Genomic DNA, 25,446 nt, shown 5'->3' on the forward strand with positions numbered 1-25,446 from the left:
CAGTGGATGAAAGACCACTTGGCTCTTGAGGACACAGGCCTTGCTTTGATTGACCAAACTGGAGGGATTGAGCCTCTGCTGAAGCTCTCCATTGTGCATTGGGAGAGGAGTGGATGGCAATTATGTTCTGGGAGACAGCGTTCCAGCTGGATGAATCCAAAGCTGCTACTCTGGCAAAAGCCTTCCCTTTCTTGGCTTGGAGAGCAGCAGAGATAAGAATTTAGTAGAGCTAGCGTAGACTGGACTGGACTGTGGGTGCATCTATGCCAGGCATGGGCAAACTTCGGCCCTCCGGGTATTTTGGACTTCAATTTTCACAATTCCTAACAGCCGGTAGGCTGTTAGGAATTGTGGGAGTTGAAGTCCAAAACACCTGGAGGGCTGAAGTTTGCCCATGCTTGATCTACATATGCTACATATGCTAAGATGACGACGGTAAATGCTGAAATAAATATTAAAGCCTTCTAAGTCTGTGACGGCATCTTGCACCGACAAGCTATTGCTGCTGCTCAAAAGCTGGCAACTTTGGCAGTAATTTTGGGGTGTCGGTCAGGCAAAAGATAATCTATTTATTTATTTACAACATTTCTGCCCTGCTCTTCTCACCCAAGGGGACTCAGGGCGGCTTACAGATCTCCCTAGTAAACTTTCTAAAATTGGATTTATATAATGTTTAACCTCTTGGTGAAAAGCATGACCTGTTAGAGGCATAACCTTTTGGGAAAATGGCATTCATGCGAGGCAATGAGGTTTCTCAGCTAAATATCCTAAATATCTCTTTGAACTGTTAGAGGCAAAGATATGGCAATGCACAAACACACACACATATAAAGAAGAGTTTCAGAAGTGTAATTTTAGTTGCCCAAAAACATCTCCTCTCCCTTAAAATATATTTGCCTTTAAGTCATGCTCTCAAGAGACAAAAATAAGCAGACTTCTTTAAAAGTAACATAGTTTGTTTACTCACAAACTTAATGTATTCAGCATACAGGTACTTTACATATCAATCCAGTTATAAATAGGATTTGAAGTGGTTTCTCTGTGTAGGTAACACAGGGCATCTTTCTCATAATCAACAGCCCGTAATCTAAAGCATCTCTCTGCTCTGAGAGTCTAATAGAGTCTCTGTAGTCTGTTTCAAATAATTTCTAACATCTGTTTCTGCTGAAGTCTGAAGCATACAGTTCTTCCTGGCATCTGAAAGCATACAGTTCCTACTGAAGTCTCTAAGCATACATCTTCTACAGTCTTCCAAACTGCACAGGTTCTAAAAATGGAGTCTGAGTCCTGATCAAGCCCAGTTCTGATCACAAAGTTTGCAGCCCCTCCTACAACATAGAGCTAGAGAAAACTGCATACTGATAAACACATATACAATACAGTAAGCAATCTGAATTATATACACAACATATAACTAGTGGAGGCTTGAGAAGGTTGCTACTTCTGACAAATTCTACAGTGTAGATCAGGAGTGTCAAACTGGAGAATTCATGGATACGGAGGGCCAACTGTACTAATTTTTTTGCATAATAGTTGCTGCTCTCTAGCTTTTACCCATTTTGTGTACCCAGATTTCATTGAATGACAACTCCCATCACTTGTAATTATCCATCTTGAGGACCGGGGATAATGGGAGTTGCAACCCATTTGTGGCTCTGAAGTTGGATAAAAGTTTTCAAGGACATTTTAATGTCAGGCGTCATATCCGCAAGCCTTGTAACTCCACACTCCTGACTAAACAAAACAAACTGCAGCCTTCCAGATGTTCCTGCATCACAACTCTCATCAGCTCTAGTCCTGCTGTCTAATGATGAGGCATACAGATGCTGGGGTCCAGCATCTGGAGGGCCACATAAAATGACACCGAGTACCAGATTTGACACACATAATGTAGATGCAAGCTGAGTTATTCTTGCTGTTGCACCTCAGGCTAGCTTCACTTTGCTCAATACACCAGGCTGCACACAGGTTGAAGTCTTTTGTAGTTTATTAGGAAATAGGAAATAAATAGTTTTTAAAAAGCAAAAGTAAAGTTCTAAAAGATTGTTGCAAAACAAGGCTATAAAGAATAATCCAAGAAAACATTAGGCATAAAACAAGGTTCCATTAATGCATGACAAAGTCCCATGAACATGAATACACAAAGGTTGTAAGATAATCCGGGAAAGCAAGAGTTTGCTTCTTGACTCAAACAAGAAGTTGCTTTGACAAAGGTTTCTCTCTCAGCACACTCTTTAATACCCTCTGTATAGCATGAATGCATTTCTTTGGCCTCTGACCACCTCCTTGTTTGCTATTCTAACATTTCTGCGAACCCGGAATTCCAAACGGCCAGCTCGATCTAAAGATTCCATTTCGTCAAGGCCAGACAGCTCGTTAGCATTAGCATCTGTCTGCATGCTATCAGACTGGGAGCTGTCCTCCCTTCCTGAGTCAATTTGCACCTGGCTAGCTTTGGTATCATCTTCAGTATCATCAACACCATTCCCTGCCGTGGGAAAGCCTCCCTGCTCCCCATCTTCCACAACAGGAACATTCTGAACCTGAATCCCATAATCCCCATCAGAGTCACTCTGAGGCTCCAGCTGAGTCACAACAGTTGCATCTCTTACAAATTGGGAGCAAGAAGTTCTGGAAGGTCCCAGTTAAATGTGTATTGAATACAATGGAAGTGAAGAGGGTTGCCAACTATTCAGGAAAATAAATTGCCTTTGAATATAAAGAAGAGGCAGAGATCATTCTTGCACCTGCTAAGTCTTTCCGATTGGTTATTAAATGAGCATCTTCAGGAACAGATTCGAAAGCTGGCAATCCTCGAAGTGAATGGAAGAGCTGTGTCATTCAAATACGATTTATTCAAGGCTGGATTTAGTAACAGCTTTTCCCCAAAACCCTGTGAAAGAAAGCACATGTGGAAGGAGGTTGGCTTGGGGTCACTTCTTTTCAAGGCGTAGAATTTGAATGATTGGTGTCTGAGTAATTTTTGAGCATTTTAAAATAAAAGCCCCAGTCTCATCTCTGTTTCGCCAGCCTCTCTGAAGGCGGGAGGAGCGAGTCCGTGATGGGGAGGCATTAGAGGAGTCTTTCGAGGCCCGTGTTGTGTTTGTATGAAGAAAAGAGAACCTCAACCAGAAGGGAAAGAAAATATTTTGAAAAATGATTCATCCTAACATGGGCTTCAATTCAATTCCACTTGTGGCTGGGAGCTGCGACAACACAATTTCTTTTGTATAGGAGCTTTTCAGCTTTCAGTCAATGCAGTGTTTTCCTGCTAAGAGATGCAGCCTCTGTTGTGTTTGACTTGTTGAAAAGGTAAAATGGGCAGGAAAATGACAATGGGTGCACCTACATTGTTGAATTAATGCAGTTTAAGACTACTTGTAGTGTCATGGCTCAATGCTATGGAATCCACAAAGCTCTAGTTTGGTGAACCATTGGCAGTCTTTGGCAGAGAAAGTGAAAGACTTAGTAAAACTAAAACTCCCACAATCCCATAACGTAGAGCCATGGGAGTTAAAGTGATGTCAAACTGTATTAATTCCACAGTGTAGGTGCACCCACAATCAGGAAGAAGAAAATTACCTTCAGGTTATGTGTATGAAGTCCTAGGATGTATATCAGGCATGGGCCAACTTTGGCCCTCCAGGTATTTTGGATAACCAATAACGAATAGCCTTCTAGGTGTAGTGAGCATCTATTTCTTCTCTCCTCTCTGTTTCTGCTCTCATTCTGGTTGGTTGTGTAGAATGGATGCTTTGCAGGTGCAAGCCTTTTGTCTTTCATCATGTTGAGTTGTATTATATTGATGATGTTATATTATGTTTTAAATTGTATGTTAATTTTCATTGTGGTATGTTGTTTACTTATGTAAGCTGCCCCGAGTCCCTTCAGGGAGATGGAGGTGGGGTACAAGAATAATATAATAATAATATTGTCTTTGATTTTCTACTTTTACATCTCGGTGTGTGCTGTGTATATTGAGACCTTTCTTCTTGTGTGTCAGGAGAAATGTAGTGCTTGGGGATTTTCCCTCTCTTTGAACCCTAGAAGAAATAGAGTTTAGAGTAGCTCAGACCTCGTTATTTACTATTAAGAAATATATATATTACTTTTGTAAATGAACCTTTTGTAATTTTAAGGAGAGAACTCTGCATATTTGCCTCCTAAGCTCTAAATTCTTTACAGCCACATGGCACTTCACACACTGCTTGCTGTGAGCTGAATGCTCAACCATAAGTATTCTGTTTTTGCATATTTTGTATCCTCAGCTGTTTTTGGGTAGTTTTCCCTAACACCCAGAAAAATCCTAACAACTTATGTGTGCCAAATTGTGTCCAGATCCATCAGGCCATGTGGACACACCATCCAATTGATGCACCAACCAACAAACATACATTCTTCAACTTTTAAATATATACGAGGGTTGAATGAAAAGTAATGCCTCCACCTTCATTACTTGGGTTTGGATGGGAGTATTTTAATAAATCAAATGCAGAAATAATCCTTAGAATGTGCTCTTTAACTACCACTATTCACTTTTCCACATAATCACCAGACAATTGGATACATTTCTGCCAACGATGAACAAGTTTTCTGAAACCGTCATGGAAGAAGTCAACACTCTGTTTCCGCAACCAGAGTTTCACAGTACCCATCGTGCATAGATCTTTCAATAGCCAAGCAAAGCAATCATGTGAAATGCCAATTATGCTTGAAATTTCTCTCTGAGTGATACGATGATCGTTCTGAATCAATCTCTCAACCTTTTGCTTGTGAAACTCTTTGTTTGTCATGCAAGTCAGATGTCTTTAAACATCTTTAAACTTACTCGCCCAACGATGCACAGGACTCACATCAATACAATCCCCATAAACAGCTTGCATTCTCTGATGAATATCCTTTGGGGTGACACCTTCTGCTGTCAAGAATTCAGTGAATGCAGGTTGTTTAAGTCGCATTGACTGACTGTCTGCACAGGGTTCCATACTTGGCACTTTAACAACACAACCGTTCAATGCTAAGGCTTCCCGCCAAATGGAACTGCAGAGGAGAGTCTACTGAACAAGCCAGCATCTGCCGCATACCAGTACTGCCATCTGTTGAGGAGTTACGAAGGTGGAGGCATCACTTTTCATTCAACCTTTGTAGATTGCATTTTTAGACTTTGGTCCCATCTCCAAGGTATCTCATGATCTGTGGGTTTTCCGAAATCCAAAACACTTCTGTTCCCAAGCACTTCGGATAAGGGATACTCAACTTGTACGCAATTTCTTTTCAGATGGCGGAGTATAAGAGAGCGATGTTCCAGGATGAGGAAGCGCCAGAATCTGCCAGAGATGGAAGCACCTCTCCTGACGGCGTGGAGGTAAGACGGATCAGGCCTTGGGAGATTTCACGTCTGGCATGAACAGTCAGGAAGCGATGCTGCGTCCATGATGCGCTCAATTTTCCTCCGTGTCTCTTCCCAGAGGAATTGCCCCAGCTGCTGCTTGGCAACATAATTATTGTATTAAATTAATAATAACGGGAGTGTCTCTGCTGCCTGAGCAATTACTGTGCTGAGTCTAGCTACTTAACCGGAGCTGTCTGAGAGAAAGAGAAGAAGAAAAAGAGAGGGATGAACAAAAAAAAAAGAGGTGGGGAGAGAGTTTGCATGAAACCTGTGGAAAATAGCTTTGGAACACCCTTCATTGCCCTCCAAACTCACCCATACTTCTGGTGATTTACACTGATGACTTTAATCCTTAGGGGAAACCAGGGAGATTTGTTTTACGGGACAAATTTAATACTCTCCGAGGGAAAGATTTCATTTTTGATGATACGGTGCTTATGTGGGAATTAATTAAAAAACTCAAATGGGAAGCCTGAGTCCCATTCAGAATACAAGTATTTGCAGATTAAGATTTAAAGGTAAGTGCAAAAGTCATTACGTGGGAAAACATTGTTTAGAGATTAAACCCAGACCTTCGGGGAGTGCCAAAATATCCGATACAATAGGATTGGGTTCAAGACGTCTTGAAAGTCATTTCATTCAAATAGGAAATGGACTATGGAAGAAAGATAATTGATACTTTCTCCCACCCTGGACATTATTCCACAGATATATAAACCCCACTTGCCTACTTTCCAACAGACCTCACAACCTCTGAGGATGCCTGCCATAGATGTGGGCGAAATGTCAGGAGAGAATGCTTCTGAAACATGGCCATACAGACCAAAAAACTCACAGCAACCCGGTATTGTATACTTTTGAACTTAGCCATTAAAATCAGGTTATATAAGAAGGTTACACTTATGATTACATTGCTAGCCATGTTAGCATCTTAAACCTCATTGGCCAAAAGCACTGTAAGTGTGCCACACTGTAGAATTAATACAGTTTAACGGCACTTTAACTGCTAAGGTTCAGCACAACGACACTAACTGCCATTGCTCAATGCTATAGAATCATGGAAGTTGTAGTCTGGTGAGGCAGAGATAACAAAAAATCTTGTAAAACTATATCTCCCATTATTTCCATACCTATAGAAGATCCCTAGTCTGCCAAACATTTGCTGCTGTATGTCTTCAAGTCATTTCCCATTTATGGCTCTCCTGGGTGCATCTGTACTGCAGAATTAATGCAGTTTGACACCATTTCAACTGCCATGGCTCAATGTTCATTCCACAGCACTGAGTCATGGTAGTTAAACTGACATCAAACTGCATTAATTCTACAATATACCTGCATTAAATCCATAATGTAGTCTTGGGAGATTTATCCTTGGAGAACTTTCATTGTGTCTCCCTGCATGGCAGAATGGGGTTGGACTGGATGGCCTTTGTGGTCTCTTCCAACTCTTTGGTTCTAGTAGAGAAGTGGATAGAAACCTTCACCAAAGGTTCTAGTTTTAGCCCAAAAATGGGGAAACTTGGGCCCTCCAGGTGTTTTGGACTCCAACTCCCACAATTCCTAACAGCCTACCGGCTGTTAGGAATTGCGGGAGTTGGAGTCCAAAACACCTGGAGGGCCAAATATGCCCATGCCTGTTTGAGCCTTTTACTGCAGAAATTCTTGGTGTTCTTTAAATACAGGAAAAACATTCAATCCAGGGATTCTCCAACTGTGAAGTTGAGCTTTTACCACCTATTTGGTGCAGAAGAAAAAGGATGCAGAAAGAAACTTCACAGGAAGGGCATTAGGGAATTCTGTCACATAAGCAAAAGCTGGGCACACTCCTTGAGAAGTGTGATTGCAAGCTGCCACAGACTTGTCTCTTTTGCAGGGACGTCCCCTTCACAAGGACAGAGAATCCTTTCATATTCCTTCCATCCTTGTGGGATACAGATTTGCAAAACAGGATGATCAGGAACAACGTGTCTTTTAAAACAAGCTGAAAGGGCAAGAAAAGGGTGATAATGTATTTGAAGGGCGGGTCCAAGGTGCATCTACATTGTGAAAGAGCATGCGGATCCAGAATAGGTCTCTACTGTCACTTACAAACTCATCGCCAAGACTCTGTCCTTGGAAGATACGTAATCAGAGTCGGTCATGAAGAATAATCTGTGATGACAATATGACATTGTACTGTATAATGAATGCCATTTGACCCCAGTTCAATGCTATGGAATTGTGTAGTTGTAATTTTACAAGGTTTTTAGTCTTCGCTGCCAAAGGGTCCTGGTGCCTCACCAAACTGTAAATCCCAGAGTTCCATTGCATTGAGGCTTTGCACTCAAAGTGGTGCCAAACTGCATTCATTCTTCAGTGTAGATGCACCCAGGGATACCATAAACGTGTAATGACTTTAAGACATACAACAACAAACATTTTCGCTGCCAAAGGGTCCTGGTGCCTCACCAAACTGTAAATCCCAGGGTTCCATTGCATTGAGGCATTGCGGTTAAAGTGGTGCCAAACTGCATTAATTCTTCAGTGTAGATGCACTCAGCAATAAGCATAAACATGTAATGACTTTAAGACATACAACAACAAACATTTAGCAGACTAGATATCTTCTGAAAACATGATTTTGATTGACTGATCTGGCATATTGTAGATCTCCCTGGTGATTTTGCAGGAGCTGTCCAAGGTGCTGAACCTATTTGAGACAGTGGCAAAGGTGTGTTGAGAGTGTTGGATTTGGATGTTAGAAGACCAGGGTTTGAATCCCTTCTCAGTCATGAAAACCCACTGGGTGGCCTTGGAGAAGTCACACTTTCTCAGCCTCAGGGAAAGGCAAAGGGGCCAGGCTGTGGCACAGGCTGGTGAGCAGCCAGCTGCCAGCTGCAACAAATCACTCTGACCAAGAGGTCATGAGTTCGAGGCCAGCTCGGAGCCTTCATCTTGTCTCTGTGTTCTATGTTAAGGCATTGAATGTTTGCCTTATATTTGTACTGTGATCCGCCCTGAGTCCCCTTCAGGGTGAGAAGGGCAGAATATAAATAAATAAATAAATAAATAAATAAATAAATAAATAAACTGCAAATTCCCTCTTCAAGAAAACTCTAGGATAAGATTGCCATAAGTCAGAGTCAATTTAAGTATTATACAAAATGATAGTGGAAGCAAAAGGAATGACGCTTAGAACGATAATACAAAACTGGAGCAAGGAAAGGAATTTTTCAGAGGAAAGGGTAGAAAAGATAATGAAGGGAATAAATACCATTAAAATGGAAAAGTTCCAAGAGTTAGTAAAAAAGATTCATTAAAAAATGGCACAGAATCCCAGCTCAGTTAGCATAGATGATAAAAGGCTCTATCTCAAACTGTTGGCACTGTAGAAAGGGGAAAGGATGGTTTACACATATGTGGTGGGAATGTGAAGAAGTGCAGATATTTTGGAAGAGGGTGCTAGAACAAATAAACGGATTATTCAAGATAAAGTTGTATATTGGGCCTGGTCTGTTGGGTTTACAAACGCTGAAGAAGGAGGAGCAACAAACTCTAATGGCCATAGTTAAAGCTGCCCACGCTGTAATAGCACTGGGATGGAAGGATAAAAAAATGGACAATGGACAGATGGAATGAATATATTTATGAACAAGTACAGTTGGATATTATGGAAATAGTACAACAAGATATCCCATGGATTATAAAAATAGAAAGAATGAAAGAGAACTGGTTAATATATGTGAAATGGGTTGAAGAAGGGAAAGTAAATGATCAGACAAAGGAGAAAATGGACAGACTCCTGGACTGGCTGCACTTAAAAATGCTTTGTAAAATTGGAGGGAGGGGAAAAAGGGGGGTAAAAAGTAATGGTTTATGTATATGTATATGTATATGTATGTATGTGTGTATATATATATATAATACATATATAAAAGGGTAATGAAATTTCGGCCTAGGACAAAACAACAAAACTACACATCCCAGAAACACTAAACTTGGCAGCACAACCCCTCATCCATGCCTCTACGTTCATACAACAAAAAGAAAAGAAAAATAAAGTCCTAATTAGAGGGAGAGGAATCATTGTTTTTATCCAATTGCTGCCAGTTAGAAGGCTAAGCTCCGCCCACTGGGTCTCCTAGCAACCCACTCAGCCCAGGGGACAGGCAGAGTTAGGTCTCACTTAGGCCTCTTCCACACTGCCTATAAAATACAGATTATCTGATTTTAACTGGATTATATGGCAGTTCCACACAGCTATATAACCCACTGAACTTAATGTCAGGGGAAAACCTTTACCCTTTACCTTAATTACCACCAATTTCTCAATACTTTATTTCCCATACCACCATACTTCACCACAGCAACACGTGGCCGGGCACAGCTAGTGTGTGTGTGTGTGTGTGTGTGTGTGTGTGTATATATTTTTTTTAATATATATATATATATATATATATATATATATATATATATATAGTTGATTTCTATGTATTAGATGGATACCATTGCAATAAAAAAATTAAAAAATTGAAAACAGAGCAACAGCAAAGGTTAGGGACATCAGCTGAAAAAAAATCTTTAAAAATCTGGTGCAGATTCACTGCTGGCAAAAAATCAAAGAAATTATGCTTAACTTCAAATAAAAATAAAAATAAAAATAGTTTTAGCTACCATTTAACTAAAATTGGCTATTGCATTCACAAAGCTGTTTTTATCCTACAGTAAAATTGTGTTACATTAAAGAAATGTCCTAATTTGAATTCAGTTACTATATTTCAATATACATATCAAGTCAATACAGAATTTATGGTATGGCATAGCATGCAGGCTGTTAGGAATTGTGGGAGTTGAAGTCCAAAACACCTGGAGGGCCAAAGTTTGCCTATGCCTGGCCTAGAGATTCCTATAGATTCCTTAAACTTATTCCACTCGTGTCCCCTTTCCACCTGATAAATGTTTACGTGACTTCAGGTATATAGGTAAGTATACAAAATAGGAATAACAAACATTTACTAATAACAAGTCAGATTTGCAAGGATTCCTAAATGGGCAGATTTTCCTTTTTTTGAAGTACAACTGAAGCATTTTCCACTGAGACTGCTATAAACACTGTGTGTTGTTGCTAACAGATTTACGTAAATATCTAAAACAGCCACTAGTGACGCCCAGAAACCTTTTAAGGTAAAGGTAAAGGTTTCCCCTTGACATTAAGTTTAGTCATTGACTCTGGGGTTGGTGCTCATCTCCATTTTTAAGCTGAAGAGCCAGCATTGTCCATAGACACCTCCAAGATCATGTGGCCGGCATGACTGCATGGAGCACAGTTACTTTCCCGCCGGAGCAGTACCTATTAATTTATTCACATTTGTATGTTTTTCAACTGCTAGGTTGGCAGAAGCTGGGGCTGACAGCGGGAGCTCATCCCACTTCCAGGATTCGAACCACATACCTTTCAGTTAGCAAGTTAAGCAACTCAGTGGTTTAATCCACTGCGCCAGTGGAGACTCTGTGGCCAAAAATGTTGTGACCCCCATTTATTGGTTACCACCCATAGTTTAAGAAGCAGTGCTATAGAGGACATATTCTTCGAATCCGCAAGTAATCCAGTCTGCTGAAGTTAAATCTGCAAATGTGGAAGGCTGACTGTAAAATATTTACTCTTCCTTCTGGAAAAAAAAATCCCATCTGTGCCCAGTATTAACTTCTATGGGGGTTAATAAAGAAGTTGTAATACTTCAGCACTCATGATCTGTGGAAGTTCCCTGCAGGTGGGATTTTGGAAATAGCCCCGGGGCACGAGGAGCAGACATTCAAAGCCTGGAAGTCATGATCCCCTTTGCCAAAGGCACTTGCTGTACCTTCTAAGACCGGGTGCCTGAGTTGGCATAATTTTGCCCCTGCTCCTCTATTCTGATCCCTTCCTCTTGCACATCTTGTCTTTCAGATAATACGCCTGTGGGCAGGAACCATCTTTCTTCTGTTGTCTTTTAAGCCACTCTGGTGGCCATTTTCATGAAAGATCGGGGAATTGATACAATTTGACACTACTTTAACTACCATGTCTCAGTGTGAGGGAATCATGGATTTCCTAGTTTTACAAAATCTTTAGCCTTCTCTGCCAAAGAGTGTTGGTTGGAGCCTCCTACACACTGAGAAAAGTATTTTCTCAAAGTTTGGAAGCCAAATGTTATGAGGAACGGATATGTTTAGCTTGGAGGAAAGAAGACTGAGAAGGAACAGGATAATAATAATAATAATAATAATAATAATAATAATAATAATTATTATTATTATTATTATTATTATTATTTTATTCTTATACCCCGCCCCATCTCCCCGAAGGGACTCGGGGCGGCTCACATGGGCCATGCCCGATACAACAATCAGAAATCAATCACAAAGCCATAACACAATTAACCCAATAAAAACATCAACATCAATAAAAACAATCTTTAAAATGAACATGAATCATGCAATATTAAAATCAGGGGACTAAATTCATAATAGGATAGCAAGCAATGGTTAGATATTTGAAAGGCTGTCATATTCAGGAGGGGACAAGCTTATTTTTCACTGCTCTGGAGACTAGGATACGGAACAATGGGTTCAAATTACAGGAAAGGTGATTACACCTGAGCATTGGGAAGAACTTCCTAACCTGTTGTGTTTTTTCCGGGCTGTATGGCCATATTCCAGAAGCATTCTCTCCTGAGGTTTCGCCCACATCTATGGCAGGCATCCTCAGAGGTTGTGAAGTCTGTTGGAAACTAAGCAAGGGAGGTTTATATATCTATTTTCCCACCTTAGACCTTCCGCAGATATATAACCCTCCCTTGCTTAGTTTCCAATATACCTCACAGCCTCCAAGGATGCCTGCCATAGATGTGGGTGAAACGTCAGAAGATAACGCTTCTGGAACACGGCCATACAGCCTGGAAAAAACACATAACAACCCAGTGATTCCAGCCATGAAAGCCTTCGACAAGACATAGAACTTCCTAACTGTAAGGAGAGCTGTTCAACAGTGGAACTCTCTGCCTCAGAGTCCAGTGGAAGCTCCTTCCTTGGAGGATTTTCAACAGTGGCTAGATGTCCATTTGTCAGGGGTGCTTTAATTGTGTTCATGGCAGGGGATTGGACTGGATGTCCCTTGTGGTCTCTTCTAACTGTGTGATTCTATTGGCAGTGATTTTGCCTGTGCATGTTATCATTTCTGGGCTCTGTCTTTGCTTTCCAGGTGGGCTTCAGGAAAACCGATGCCCCCTTGTTGAGTCGCCTGAGCTCCCGAACCCAGCTGAAGCTGGTGCTGTGTGCCATCTCCCTCTTCCTGGCTCTGCTGCTGCTCAGTTCAGTCATCGCTATGGGCATTCAATACAGTAGAGGTAGGTGAACATGGGGGCAGGAAGTCTGGCTATCATGCAAGCATCAGGCCATCCTTGGTCACTCCTCAGCTCTGGATCTAGAAAACACTCCAGTTGAGAGACTCACCCTGTGCATAAATGAAGTAATGAAGGATGTGGATGTACAGCAACTATTTTCAGCTCGGCCATCACTGCCACCTTGCAGTCCTCCTCCACGAGATTTATTTATTAAAATATTTCAACTATCTATATTAAATATATGAATGTATACATCACAACAACAATAATGATGATGATGATGATGATGATGATGATGATGATGATGATAATAACAACACTGTATTTTTCTTTCCTGCCACCATCTCCCCGAAGGGACTCGGGGCGGCTAACATGGGGCCAAGCCCAAAGCAGTACAAATATAACAGTTAAAAACCAACAGATAATTAAAACGATATCAACATAACATTCAGATATAATAAGCAAAATAAAAAACACAAAATAGAAAACAACCATGATGACAAATAGGGAGCTTAATAAAAACGAACATCACCATCAATATGTAAAATTGGGGCAATCGGATCAAAAAGTGCATGATTTCAAGACAGTTAATAAAGTGCTAGGACAAGTGTCAATATTTCCTGAGATATCTTGGGTTTGGTTGGAGAGGAGGGAAAACAAAGTGCGAGAAAACAGTATGTCTCTGAGCGGGGTCAAACATGTTGTTGATCATTCGAAAGCACATTTGAAAAGCCATGTTTTAAGCTGTTTAATAAAGGCAGACAGGGTTGGGGCCAGTCTGCATGCAAATACTGCAAAAAAGAAGTAAGACAAAAGCATTGTGTTCCCCGACATAAACCTAACCCTACAGCAAAATTACTACTGCTAAACAAACCCAAAGTTATCCTTAATTCCACCTTAAAAAGTTGACTTTCCATCTGTCAAGAAAACAGCATATCACTTTATCCTATGATTATTTCATCAATGTGTTATTATCTCCATATCGTATATTCTTATATCAACAATAGCTATTTTTTCAATCATAGTAAAAGGTAAAAGTAAAGGTTTCCCCTGACGTTAAGTCCAGTCGTGTCTGACTCTGGGGGTTGGTGCTCATCTCCATTTCTAACCCGAAGAGCCAGTGTTGTCCATAGACACCTTCAAGGTCATGTGGCCGGCATGACTGCATGGAGCACCGTTACCTTCCCTATTGGTACCTATTGATCTACTCACATCGGCATGTTTTCAAACTGCTGGGTTGGCAGAAGCTGGAGCTAACAGCGGGCGTTCACTCTGCTCCCCGGATTTGAGCCTGCAACCTTTCGGTCTGCAAGTTCAGCAGCTCAGTGCTTTAACACACTGCACCACCGGGAACTCCCTTTTCAATCATATACTGCCCAAAATAGCAATTGACAATGTCACTTCTAGTTGCCAATTTTATTGTTTCTCATAAATCTCATAAAAAATTAAATGAGAAAATAAAGTACCTATAGGATAATTGGAAGGATCTTCAGTGTAGATGCAGCATCTACACTGTAGAATTAATGTAGTTTAACACCACTAAGCTATGGAATTTTAGCAGTAGCAGCAGTCTTTGGCAGAGAACATTAAACATCTTGTAAAACCGGGTAAGTCATCGATTCCCTAGCATTCAGCCATGGGAGTTCAATGGGTGTCAAGCTGCATTAATTATACAGTGTGGATCAGGCATGGGCAAACTTGGGCCTTCCGGGGGTTTTGGACTTCAACTCCCACCATTCCTAACAGCCTCAGGCCCCTTCCTTTTCCCCCTCAGCCGCTTAAGCGGCTGAGGGGGGAAAGGAAAGGGCCTGAGGCTGTTAGGAATGATGAGAGTTGAAATCCAAAACACCTCGACGGCCCAAGTTTGCCCATGCTCGGTGTAGATGCACACTCAGATATCACCTAACCAACTTCATCCATTAAAATGCTCAAGTTCCTTTCCACTTTCCCTTCTCTGCACCTCTACTTATTGCTCTTCTTGAAATGGCAGACAAAGGTTTGAGGTAATGAGACAAAGAGAGTTCCGGTGGCTGTAGAAAAAAAGACGTTTATTCTCAGTGGCCAGAGAGAATATAGACCCTCCTGTCTCCAGGAGAAAAGGGTACAGAACAAAGAAACACAGGTTCTTATATACTATTTTTGCCTTCCTCTATCTACGTCATATAGGCATTATCCATCACCAATTAGTGTCAAAAAAAGTCTTACTTTGCACTTTACTAAAAGCTACATTTGCATTTTCCTAAAATATAGACTACTTTCAAGACCTCTGACCATCCATTAGGCCTTATCTAAGGAATTCCCATCTAGGCTCTCAGGATCCATTAATTAAAGAATTCCCCCCTACCTTAGCTTGTCAGAGAGTCATTAGTACTCCTACATGGCGCCAGGTCTTATCTTGACATCCCAAAAAGCCTTAATTTGTCTTTTGTCCATTAGCTTATCTATTCTTGTTGACACCTAACATATGTCTCTGGCACTTAGGGTGAACTTTGTTCTCTGCTTATGGGGAGACGGTTATTTGCCAGGCAGAGTGTATTTTGGGGCTATATGCACACAATCTGCTTGTGATTACATTTTTCCTATTCCTATTTCTAATATGATTACATTCAATATATAGTTTCCAGTACAAGTATTATATTTTCCCAATACACCTTCATCATACTGAATGTGTCTTTAGTGTCTAAAGTGAAAGAGGGAATGAGAACTAAGAATTATAGGCCCAGAAGAAACTTTAGAAATTATCTAATTTACCGCAGTGTAGGATAGAATAACAACATTCACCGCGGATGACTGTTGAGCCTCTGCTTAAATGTTTCTGGGGATGGTAGAAGTTGTGTGCTCTACCATCACAAACTTCGCTACGAACTTTCTTCTATTTTCATTCAATCCACTTATACAGCATTAGAGAGTAACGTCTGAGCCGGATTCTGCCTGAGCAGCCCTTTGCAATGCACCTCCGATTCAATGTGTGTGTATATATGTTTGTACTCTCTTCTTCCAGACCCCACGCACAACACTTGCCTGACTGAGGCTTGCATCATCGTTGCTGGTAAAATCCTGGAGGCTCTAGACCGGGAGACCGATCCCTGTGATGATTTCTATCAGTTCGCTTGCGGGGGTTGGATCAAGCGGAATCCGCTGCCGGATGGCCGCTCCAAGTGGAGCACCTTCAACAGCATTTGGGATCAGAACCAGGCCATCATGAAGCACCTGCTAGGTGAGATCTCACTTCCCGCAGCTATTGGCATGGGAAATACCATCGACCAGCTTCTAACATTCCTCTGAGCCTCCTTTTAGCATTTGAACTGGAACCAGTATTTGGTGGTGACTCAAAAAACTGGGCTGCCAAGATCCAGGAGGGTGGAAATAAGAAGTGTATTTCTAAAGTGCAAAACTATATCACTGAACAGTTAGGATTATCCATGCTGTTGTGAAAGCTGTGAAGAAAACTAATAGAAAGAAAATCAACTCATTTGAACTGTGATTCTGGAGGAGAGTTTCATGAATAATAATAATAACAACAACAACAACAACTACTACTACTACCGTATATACTTGAGTATAAGCCGACCCAAATATAAGCCGAGGCACCTAATTTTACCACAAAACAACTGGGAAAACATATCAATAAAATTACATTAATTGAGGCATCAGTAGTTTAAATGTTTTTGAATCTTTACATCAAACTATAATTTAAGATATGAGTGTCCAACTCTGATTAAATCATTATTTTCATCTTCTTCAATGTAAATGTGCTTATGTATCCTTTTAATAATAATAGAGTGAAATAATAAATGTAATAATAATAATAAATGCAGTAAAATAATAAATGTAATAATAATAGAGTAAAACAGTAAATGTATTAATAATAATAAAAATAGAGTAAAAATGTAAAAGTAACAATAATAGAGTAAAATAATAAATGTAATAATAATAATTAATAGAGTAAAATAATAAATGTAACAATACCTATAATAATAGAGAAAAATAATAAATATACATTATATACTTGAGTATAAGCCAACCTGAATATAAACCCACCAGGACCCTCACCCGAGTATAAGCTGAGGAGGTTTTTTCAGTCCTAAAAAGGGGCTGAAAAACTAGGCTTATACTCGAATATATACAGTACTTTATTTTTATTCCCCGCCTCCATCTCCCCAAAGGGACTCGGGGCAGCTTACATGGGGTCAAGCCAAAATAATAACAATATCACACATCAATAAAAAGACATGCACAGTTACAAAATTTAAGCATTAACATATAGAGGTAAAATAGCAGGCTTAATAAAACATGATTTAAAGACGGAAATATTATAAAACAAACTGGGTAAAGTGTGCCATGTGAATTTTGTAAACCCAAGGCAGAAGATAAAGTGCTGTAACTTCGCGAGAGGGTAATTTGGGTTGAGAATGAACCCTGTGGTTATATCAAATTAATAAGGCAGAAGTACAACCGGTGGGGAATTGGTCATAGATACAAGATTTATCATGGAGATTGGCGATCCTAATTATCCAAAGGACTGTTAAACTGAATGCCATGAACTGTTAAAAAGGCAAATAAATGGATCCAAGTCAGGCCTGAAATCTCCCAAAAATCCAAGATAACTGAACCAAGGCAGTTATAGTTTGGCTAAATAATGCAAGAAGATGCCTTACCAGAAATGACAACAATATTTGGGAAGGCAAAAGGCGGTACGAAAAGAGGAGGGCCACATTAGGGATGAAAAACAAAGCTGCCCTGAGTCTACAAGACCTGAGCAGGGCTGTTGATGACTTCTAGGGTCACCATAAGTAGAAATAGACTTCCACTCGTTAAAAACAATGGAGTGAAAGCCACATTGTTACTTCAGATTCCCAAAATGCATCACTTGTAACTTGGCTTAACATAAACATTTTATGCTTAGTGTATTGAAAGTACAGTTTAACTTGCAAAATAATTGCAAATTAATACATTTTTAAAAAATGGTTACAAATGGAGCTGCAGGATGCTGAGCATCAAGGGACACCTATAGGGATCTTCTTTGGTTTTGCCACTTTATAAGAGACTGGCTAAACCTCCAAAATGAGTGAAAAGTGAAGAAATCATTCATAAAACCAATTAAAAAGAAATAAACAAACATTATTTTGTCTCCACTTTACAGTGCCAAGCAGAGATAAAATGTTCATTCTCATAAAAAGAACTGAGAAAAAGGAAAGTCAAATAATGACAGGGATTTGTTGCTGTTACTATTATTTCCCTTCTAGTTAGCTTTCACTTATGACAACCCTATACATAAGTGATCTCAATTAGTCCCAGTTGTCAATTACTTTCCTAAAGTCTTGAAGACTCAATGCAGTTGCAATTACCTGATTCTCTATAGTCTTATATTTATATGAAAGTCTTCTTGTTACATAGTTTTAAAAAATATTTTTGGAGGAGTAAATATGTGAAGGAGAGCAAGCGTAGTGTAGTATAGTCTGAGGCTGGATCTACACTGCCATATAATCTAGTTTCTGAATCCAGATTAAAGGTTTTCCCTGACGTTAAGTCCAGTCGTGTCCGACTCTGGGGGTTGGTGCTCATCTCTATTTCTAAACTGAAGAGCCGACATTGTCCACAGACACCTCCACGGTCATGTGGCCGGCATGACTGTATGGAGCACCATTACCTTCCAGCTGGAGCGGTACCTATTGATCTACTCACATTTGTATGTTTTCGAACTGCTAGGTTGGCAGGAGCTGGGGCTAACAGCAGGCGCTCATTCTGCTCCCCAGATTCCAACCTGTGATCTTTTAGTCTGCAAGTTCAGCAGCTCAGCGCTTCAACATACTGTGCCACCGGGGACCCATTATCTGCTCTGAACTGCTCTGCTCTGAATTATATGAGCCAACATTGCCATATAATCCAGTTCAAAGCAAATAATATGGATTCAGAAACTGGATTATATGGCAGTGTAGATGGGGCCTGAGTGTTGGACTAAGACTCTAGAAAACCTGCTGGCCAATGGGTGACCTTGGGTAAGTCACATTCTCTCAGCTTCAGAGGAAAGCAAAGGGACCCATCTGAACAAATCTTGCCAAGAAAACCCCATTATAGAGTTGCCTTAAGTTGAAGATGACTTAAAGAAAGATAACAAAATATAGGAATGTTTTGCCATCAAGAAAATATTGCAGAATCCTTCCTCATCCCATCTTTCCACTTCTTTTCTATGGATGGAGAGGTTATGGGGAAAATGTCCACAACCCAACAACCAGTTTTTTCTAGATTTCCCCCCAGACCTTCACATGTCTCCTCACATGTCATATGCCTTTCTTTCCAGAAAATGCCACGTTCAACTCTAGCAGTGAAGCGGAAAGGAAGACCCAGCGCTTTTACCTGTCTTGCCTGAAGGAGCAGAAGATTGAAGAGCTGGGCTCCCAGCCCCTGATGGACCTCATTGAGAAGGTAGGACCAGAGGTGAAGGGACCACAACAGGTTCAGCATCCCTTGCCTGGAATTCCAAAATACTCCAAAATCCAAAAGTGTGCATCTAGGTGATTGAGACAAGGACACCTATGCTTTGTGATGACTGAATCTACACAAATACAGTTTCATGCACTACCGCATATACTCGAAGATAAGCTGAGTTTTTCAGCCCTTATTTATGAACTGAAAAAGCCTCTCTTGGCTTATAATCGGGTCAAGGCGGGCAACAGAGCCTGCAGGCTATTGCTTGCAATATGTGATCTATTTCTCTCTTCTGCCCTTATCAGTGTGTTTACTTTTCCAAAGCCTCCCTCGCTCTTAATCAAGGGAATGTTTTGAAAAGAGAGACACCCTTGCAAGTCAGGAAGAAGAAAAATATATATTCATTAATCTTAGGAAAGCATTTTCCCCTGAAATATTTGTTAAACTCTCCTACAGATATATAGGCATTAACCCCTTGCAAGCTTTTGCCATCTCTATATACTTTTATATGTGTATCTATCTATATACATTAATTTTATATATGAATTTCCCCTCATATGTTTGCAAGTCTCTGCAAATATCTATGTAAAGAGAGATGTCTGGATAGATACGCATATATTCTTACCTACCTATATTACAGGAGGAAAATGCACACACACACAGAGAGAGGGGGGATTTGCAAATGTTTCAGGGGGAAATGCATATGTAAAATTAGTATCTATAATTCTAGATCTATATCTAGCTCTGCATTGTTTATATAAGCATTGAATGTTTGCCTGTTACTATGTTGGAAGCTGGCCTGAGTCCCCATGGGGAGATAGGGTGGGATCCAAATGAAGTTTTTGTTGTTGTTGTTGTTGTTATTTTATTGTTGGTACCATATTGTTTTTGTTGCCCCTACTTTTCCACTTATAGAGCTAGTTTATTGTTTTTCTTTGAAATACGGTAAATATTCAAAAACATTTAACCTACTGATGCCTCGATTAATGAAATTTTATTGGTATCTATTTTTATTTTGAAATTTACCCATAGCTGCTGCATTTCCCACCCTCGGCTTATACTCGAGTCAATAAATTGTCCCAGTTTTTTGTGGTAAAATTAGGTGCCTCGGCTTATATTCGAGTCGGCTTATACTTGAGTATATACGGTAAATTGTTTTTAAAATTGTGTATTCCAGGTATGGGCAAGGTTTGGTCCTTCAGGTGTTTTGAACTTCAGCTCCCACAATTCCTAACAGCCTACCAGTTGTTGAAGTTCAAAAAACCTGAATTGGCAAAGTTTGCCCATGCCTGGTATAAAATGACTTCCAGGCTGTATGTGTAAGGAGCATATGAAGCCTAATCAAATTTCATGTTTAGATACAGGTCCTAATGCCAAAATATTTTGTTACGTACATATGTGCAAATACATGTATTCCAAAATCCAAAATACTTCTGGTCCCAGGTATTTTAGATAAGTAATACTCAACCTGTATCATTATTTGTATCAAAACTCGGAGAATCCCCTCAACCAACAAGAACAATGAATCGTAAAAGATGTACAAAAAGTCATTTAATTGTTAAGATCGCATCTGAGTTAGGTAGTTCTCTCTTGTTATAGTTGTGCTGTATAGCTGTGTTTAGTAGAGAGTGGCTTCTATGTAACTTCCGAAAATTAGGAGACACTGAAGAGCTTTCAAAAAGGAAGAACAGCCTTGCTGGATCAAACTATCTAAGGCCCTTCTACATTGCTATATACAATCCAGATTATCTGTTTTGAATTGGATTACATGGCAATGTAGACTCAGATAATCCAGTGTGGATTTTTATTTTTTCCAAGATTTTTGGAATATTTGCGTACACATAATGTGATCTATTGGAGATTCATTCAAAATTCATGTACCGTCTTTTAAACCTTAGCCTGAATATACTTTATATATTTTTAATAACTGTGTGTGCATTAAACAAAGTGTATGTACATTGAACCATCAGAGCACAAAGGTGTTAATGTCTCAGTGATCCATGTGTATGATCAGTGGTAGTTTTGGATTTGGAAATGTTTTCGATTTTGGAATTCTGTGTACGGGATACTCAAGTCTGTATTAGGGAAAGTTAAAAATAATGCAAAGCATTTCTGAATCACAAATGACCTCACCCCTTTGAGTTTTATCCCAGCCACTGTGAGCAAGATGTAGTGCTCCACATAAGGTGGAAAATCAATTTCCCTTTTCCTGGTAGTTTATAAATGGAAGAGCAATGGCTGGAAGCAAACCAATTACCGTGGCTAATAGTTATTGATAGATGTAGTGTAGTAATGGCTATGATCGAAGCCCTCAATCATGGTCCACGTTATGTAACTTCATGTGTACTTACTCATCTATGTACAGAGGTACTAAGAAACCTTGTCAGTGAATTGGGATGTTGTGTAACAGGACACTGGCAAGGGCTCTTCCAATGCGCCATACTGGTTTGTGATGATGCACATTGGCACTCCCCATTATGCATGTTGGCAGTCTCCAGCTGGTGTCCTGATGCACATAGGACTGATGTGTTTTTATCACTTTGCAACTTCATTATTTAGTAACATAACAGCCCAAGTAACATAACTGCCCAAGTCCAATTCCTTTCAGGCACTGTTAGGGATTCGTCTTCTTCAGAAGAGGAAGGGGAGCAGGAAAGTATTCATGAATCTGAGGGTGAGTTGGAATCTGAGGAGGAGACTTTGCAAGTACCCTCATTTCAGGAGAGGCGAAAGGAAACAGAGCAGAGACATCGTTCAGCTAGAATAGCTGCCAAAAATGCAGCTGAGTAATTAAGAACTGCCATAGCAGCTGTGAGAGGGCTATAAAGCAGAAACAGGTGCAGCCAGCTCTTGCTGGTAACAAACTGACTCTAATGCCTTCGCTCACCGTGTGCCTGCTCCGAGGCTGCATCTGGATTTATTGCTGTTTCTTTGTCATGAAGTAAGACTGCTATTTGATTTGGGACTGTATCCGAGACTAAGAACTGCATTTGCCCTAAGACTTCCTTGCTTCCTTTTGCATTATTCCACTGAGTGTGCTGTACTTTATATTTTGCTGAAATAAAGCTGTTTTCATTTACTTACCACAGTGTCTTAAACCTGTTCTTGAAAAACAAAACAGGACAGGCACAAACCTATTTACAAAGTATCCCAGCGTATGTGTGGTATGTTTATTGCTGTGCATCTTCAAGTCATTTTGACCTATGGAGATACTAAGCTGAACCTGTCACAGGGTCTTCGTGGCTAGACTTCTTCAGAAGAGGTTTACCCTTGGCTTCCTCTGAGGCTGAGAGAGAGTGATTTGCCAATGGAGTCATGGCTGAATGGGAGTCAAACCCTGGTCCCCAGCATTATAGTCCAATGCTCAAACCATTATACTATGCTGGCTCCTGGTATGTTTAAGGTGTCTTTCTTCTTTCTCCCCACAAATCAGCTAATCTCCTAATCTCTATATCCACGATTTCTTTTACCATGCTATCCTAGTTGATGTATGCTTCTGCAAGATTTTAGATTTTTGTAATTAGACGAAAAGTATCAGCAAAAGTTTTTACCGTCTTAACAATCACAGTTTCCGTTGTAACGGGGTCCAAAATAGGTTTTGACTTTAAGATTTCAAAGAAAGACTTGAAATGTAGAGGAAATTTTAGTGAAATTACAGTAGGCTCATGAAAGACTGGGCTGCATTTCAGGTAACCAAAGGAGCCTAAATGCTAAAGACACCAGATCCCATCTGACCTTAGTTTAGTTAAGAAGTGTTAGTCATGGTTAGTACTTGGATGAGAGACCGCCAAGGAATACCAGGCACTGTAAGCTATATTTCAGGGAAAGGGGTAAAACCACCTCTGAGTATTCATTGCCTAAGAAAACCCTATGAAGAATTTGATGGGGTTGCCACAAGTTGACAGGTGGCTTGAAGGCACATATTATTATTATTATTATTATTATTATTATTATTATTATTATTATTATTATTAGCAACATTTATATCCTTCTCACCCCGAAGGGAACTCAAGGCGGATTACAAATTATATTTACATACAATATATTTTATTAGCATAGCACAATATAAGCATTATATATTACTATATTGTACTATAACACTATATTACAATATTATGAGTAATATTACATGTAACATAAATATACAATTATAATAGTGTATTATGATGATGATGATTATTATTATTATTATTATATTGTATTACATTATAATATTATTATTATTATATTCTCCTGGTTAACTTGATATTACTTAGGGTCTTTCCCATCCCAAATCAACCTCCAATGAATTCGTAGCACTTTATCTGTTATCCTGAGTTTACAACTTATAACAAAGTGCACTTTATCTAGTCTGTTACTCAACTTCGCTGTTTTTAATTCCGTGTTTATTAAGTGTTATTATTCTTATAGGTTAATGTTTACATTTTTATAATTTGGTGTATGTTTTTGTTTACTGATGTACTGTTATTGTCACTGTTTTTATCTAATACTATTTGTGAGCCGCCACGAGTCCCCTTTGGGGGAGATGGAGGCGGGGTATAAATAAACTTATTATTATTATTATTATTATTATTATTATTATTATTATTATTATTATTATTATTTTACAATATATTATATCATTAGTATAGCATAATATTATTATTATACATATTGTTATATTGACACAGGAGACATGGTAAAATGATATCTTCCTGGCCCCCTTTATATATGGATCGTGCTTTGTATGGTTTTGTTTTTGTTTTCGGTGCTTTGGGTTTCAATCTGTTGCACAACTCTTTGCTTATGTTTCCAAGGTACAAAAGCAAACAATTCAGCTTCTCTGTTGTGATCCTTACTTCTTGCATCCTTTGTTTTCCTAGATTGGAGGCTGGAACATCACTGGCCCTTGGAACCAGACTAACTTCATGGAGGTCTTGAAACTGGTGTCGGGAACCTACCGGGCCTCTCCATTCTTTACTGTCTTTGTAGGTGCCGATTCCAAGAGTTCCAACAGCAACATCATCCAGGTAATTTTACTCAGCGATCCCATTAAGTTGCATTCCTGTAAAATGAATTTAGATCAGAAGAGGAGGGACATTCCATCATTGCCAGCCTTGCTGAATTATCTGATAAGTCAAATCTGCCAGAGACTGAGTAAACAGAAGGGATGCAGAAGGCGGTTTGTTATGGACAGAGGCATAAAATGTACGCTAAGATTGTTTTTGGATTAATTCTCCTAGCCCTGCTGCCTAGGGATTAATAGAAGTTTTAGCACGCACAACTAATAACCCTTTTCCAAACTAAGGGAAGGCGTATGAAGCAAAAACATGACAAAGAAAGAATGGTAGCATAAGAAAATGGGAAAACAGTACTAAGAGATAAGAGCAGATGTGCCCAGTTGAGGCTTTACTGTAATGAAGGACCAACCACAGGCAAGCCAGAATTGATACGCTAAATACAAACCGTAATTCTTGCTTGTGTCTGGTTTGCAAATCATTGCTTGCTTGTGCCTTATTATTATTGTTATTATTATTATTATTATTATTATTATTATTATTATTATTATTATTCATGGGATGCTGTGAGTTTTCCGAGCTGTATGGCCATGTGACTTTTCTGGGCTGTATGGCCATGTTCCAGAAGCATTCTCTCCTGACATTTTGCCCACATCTATAGCAGGCATCCTCAGAGGTTGTGAGGTCACAATCTCTGAGGATGCCTACCACAGATGTGGGCAAACCGTCAGGAGAAAATGCTTCTGGAACATGGCCATACAGCCCAGAAAAGTCACATGGCCATACAGCTCGGAAAACTCACAGCATCCCATGAATAATAATAATAATAATAATAATAATAATAATATCCCACCTTCTCTCTCCATACAAAGACTCAAAACAGCTTACATTAAAAGCATTTCAAGACAATACAAAATCCACAAATATCCATCAATGGTATTTTTAAAATTAACAGTTAATCCATAAAACTGATTAAAAATATATTCAAAGTTGTGTGAACGCAGCCAATTTTGAGCGGAATGTGAAGTGCCTTTTATTTCTGGGTCATTCCCTTCTCCATTTCCATCTCATAGAAACTAGTGCAAGCTTTCAAATGATAGCAAGGAAGCACACGCCTTATATAATCTGTTCTCCTGACATTTTCAACATGGTTGGATTAGGAGCACAAGAGAATATTTGCAGGGGGTTGGAACAGAGAGGACCAGAAAGCAATAGAGGGCCCAAGTTTGCCCATGCCTAGGAGAATCTATAGGTACAGGTCATGACT

General features: G+C 39.7%; 1 protein-coding gene across 4 annotated transcripts in view; it reads left to right on the forward strand.

The window, feature by feature from the left end:
- Nucleotides 1-25,446, forward strand: part of ece2 (endothelin converting enzyme 2) — a 72,176-nt gene that overhangs the window by 15,075 nt on the left and 31,655 nt on the right. For all 4 annotated transcript variants that reach the window (XM_008116234.3, XM_008116233.2, XM_003224331.4 and 1 more), the window contains 5 exons: nucleotides 5,279-5,365; nucleotides 12,612-12,756; nucleotides 15,755-15,970; nucleotides 19,055-19,179; nucleotides 24,045-24,191. In XM_008116234.3, the coding sequence (XP_008114441.3) occupies nucleotides 5,279-5,365; nucleotides 12,612-12,756; nucleotides 15,755-15,970; nucleotides 19,055-19,179; nucleotides 24,045-24,191 (720 nt within the window). The remainder of the gene's footprint in view (nucleotides 1-5,278; nucleotides 5,366-12,611; nucleotides 12,757-15,754; nucleotides 15,971-19,054; nucleotides 19,180-24,044; nucleotides 24,192-25,446) is intronic.

The sequence above is a fragment of the Anolis carolinensis genome, chromosome 3, assembly GCF_035594765.1.
Source record: "Anolis carolinensis isolate JA03-04 chromosome 3, rAnoCar3.1.pri, whole genome shotgun sequence".
In the NCBI taxonomy this organism is placed as follows: Eukaryota; Metazoa; Chordata; class Lepidosauria; order Squamata; family Dactyloidae; genus Anolis; species Anolis carolinensis.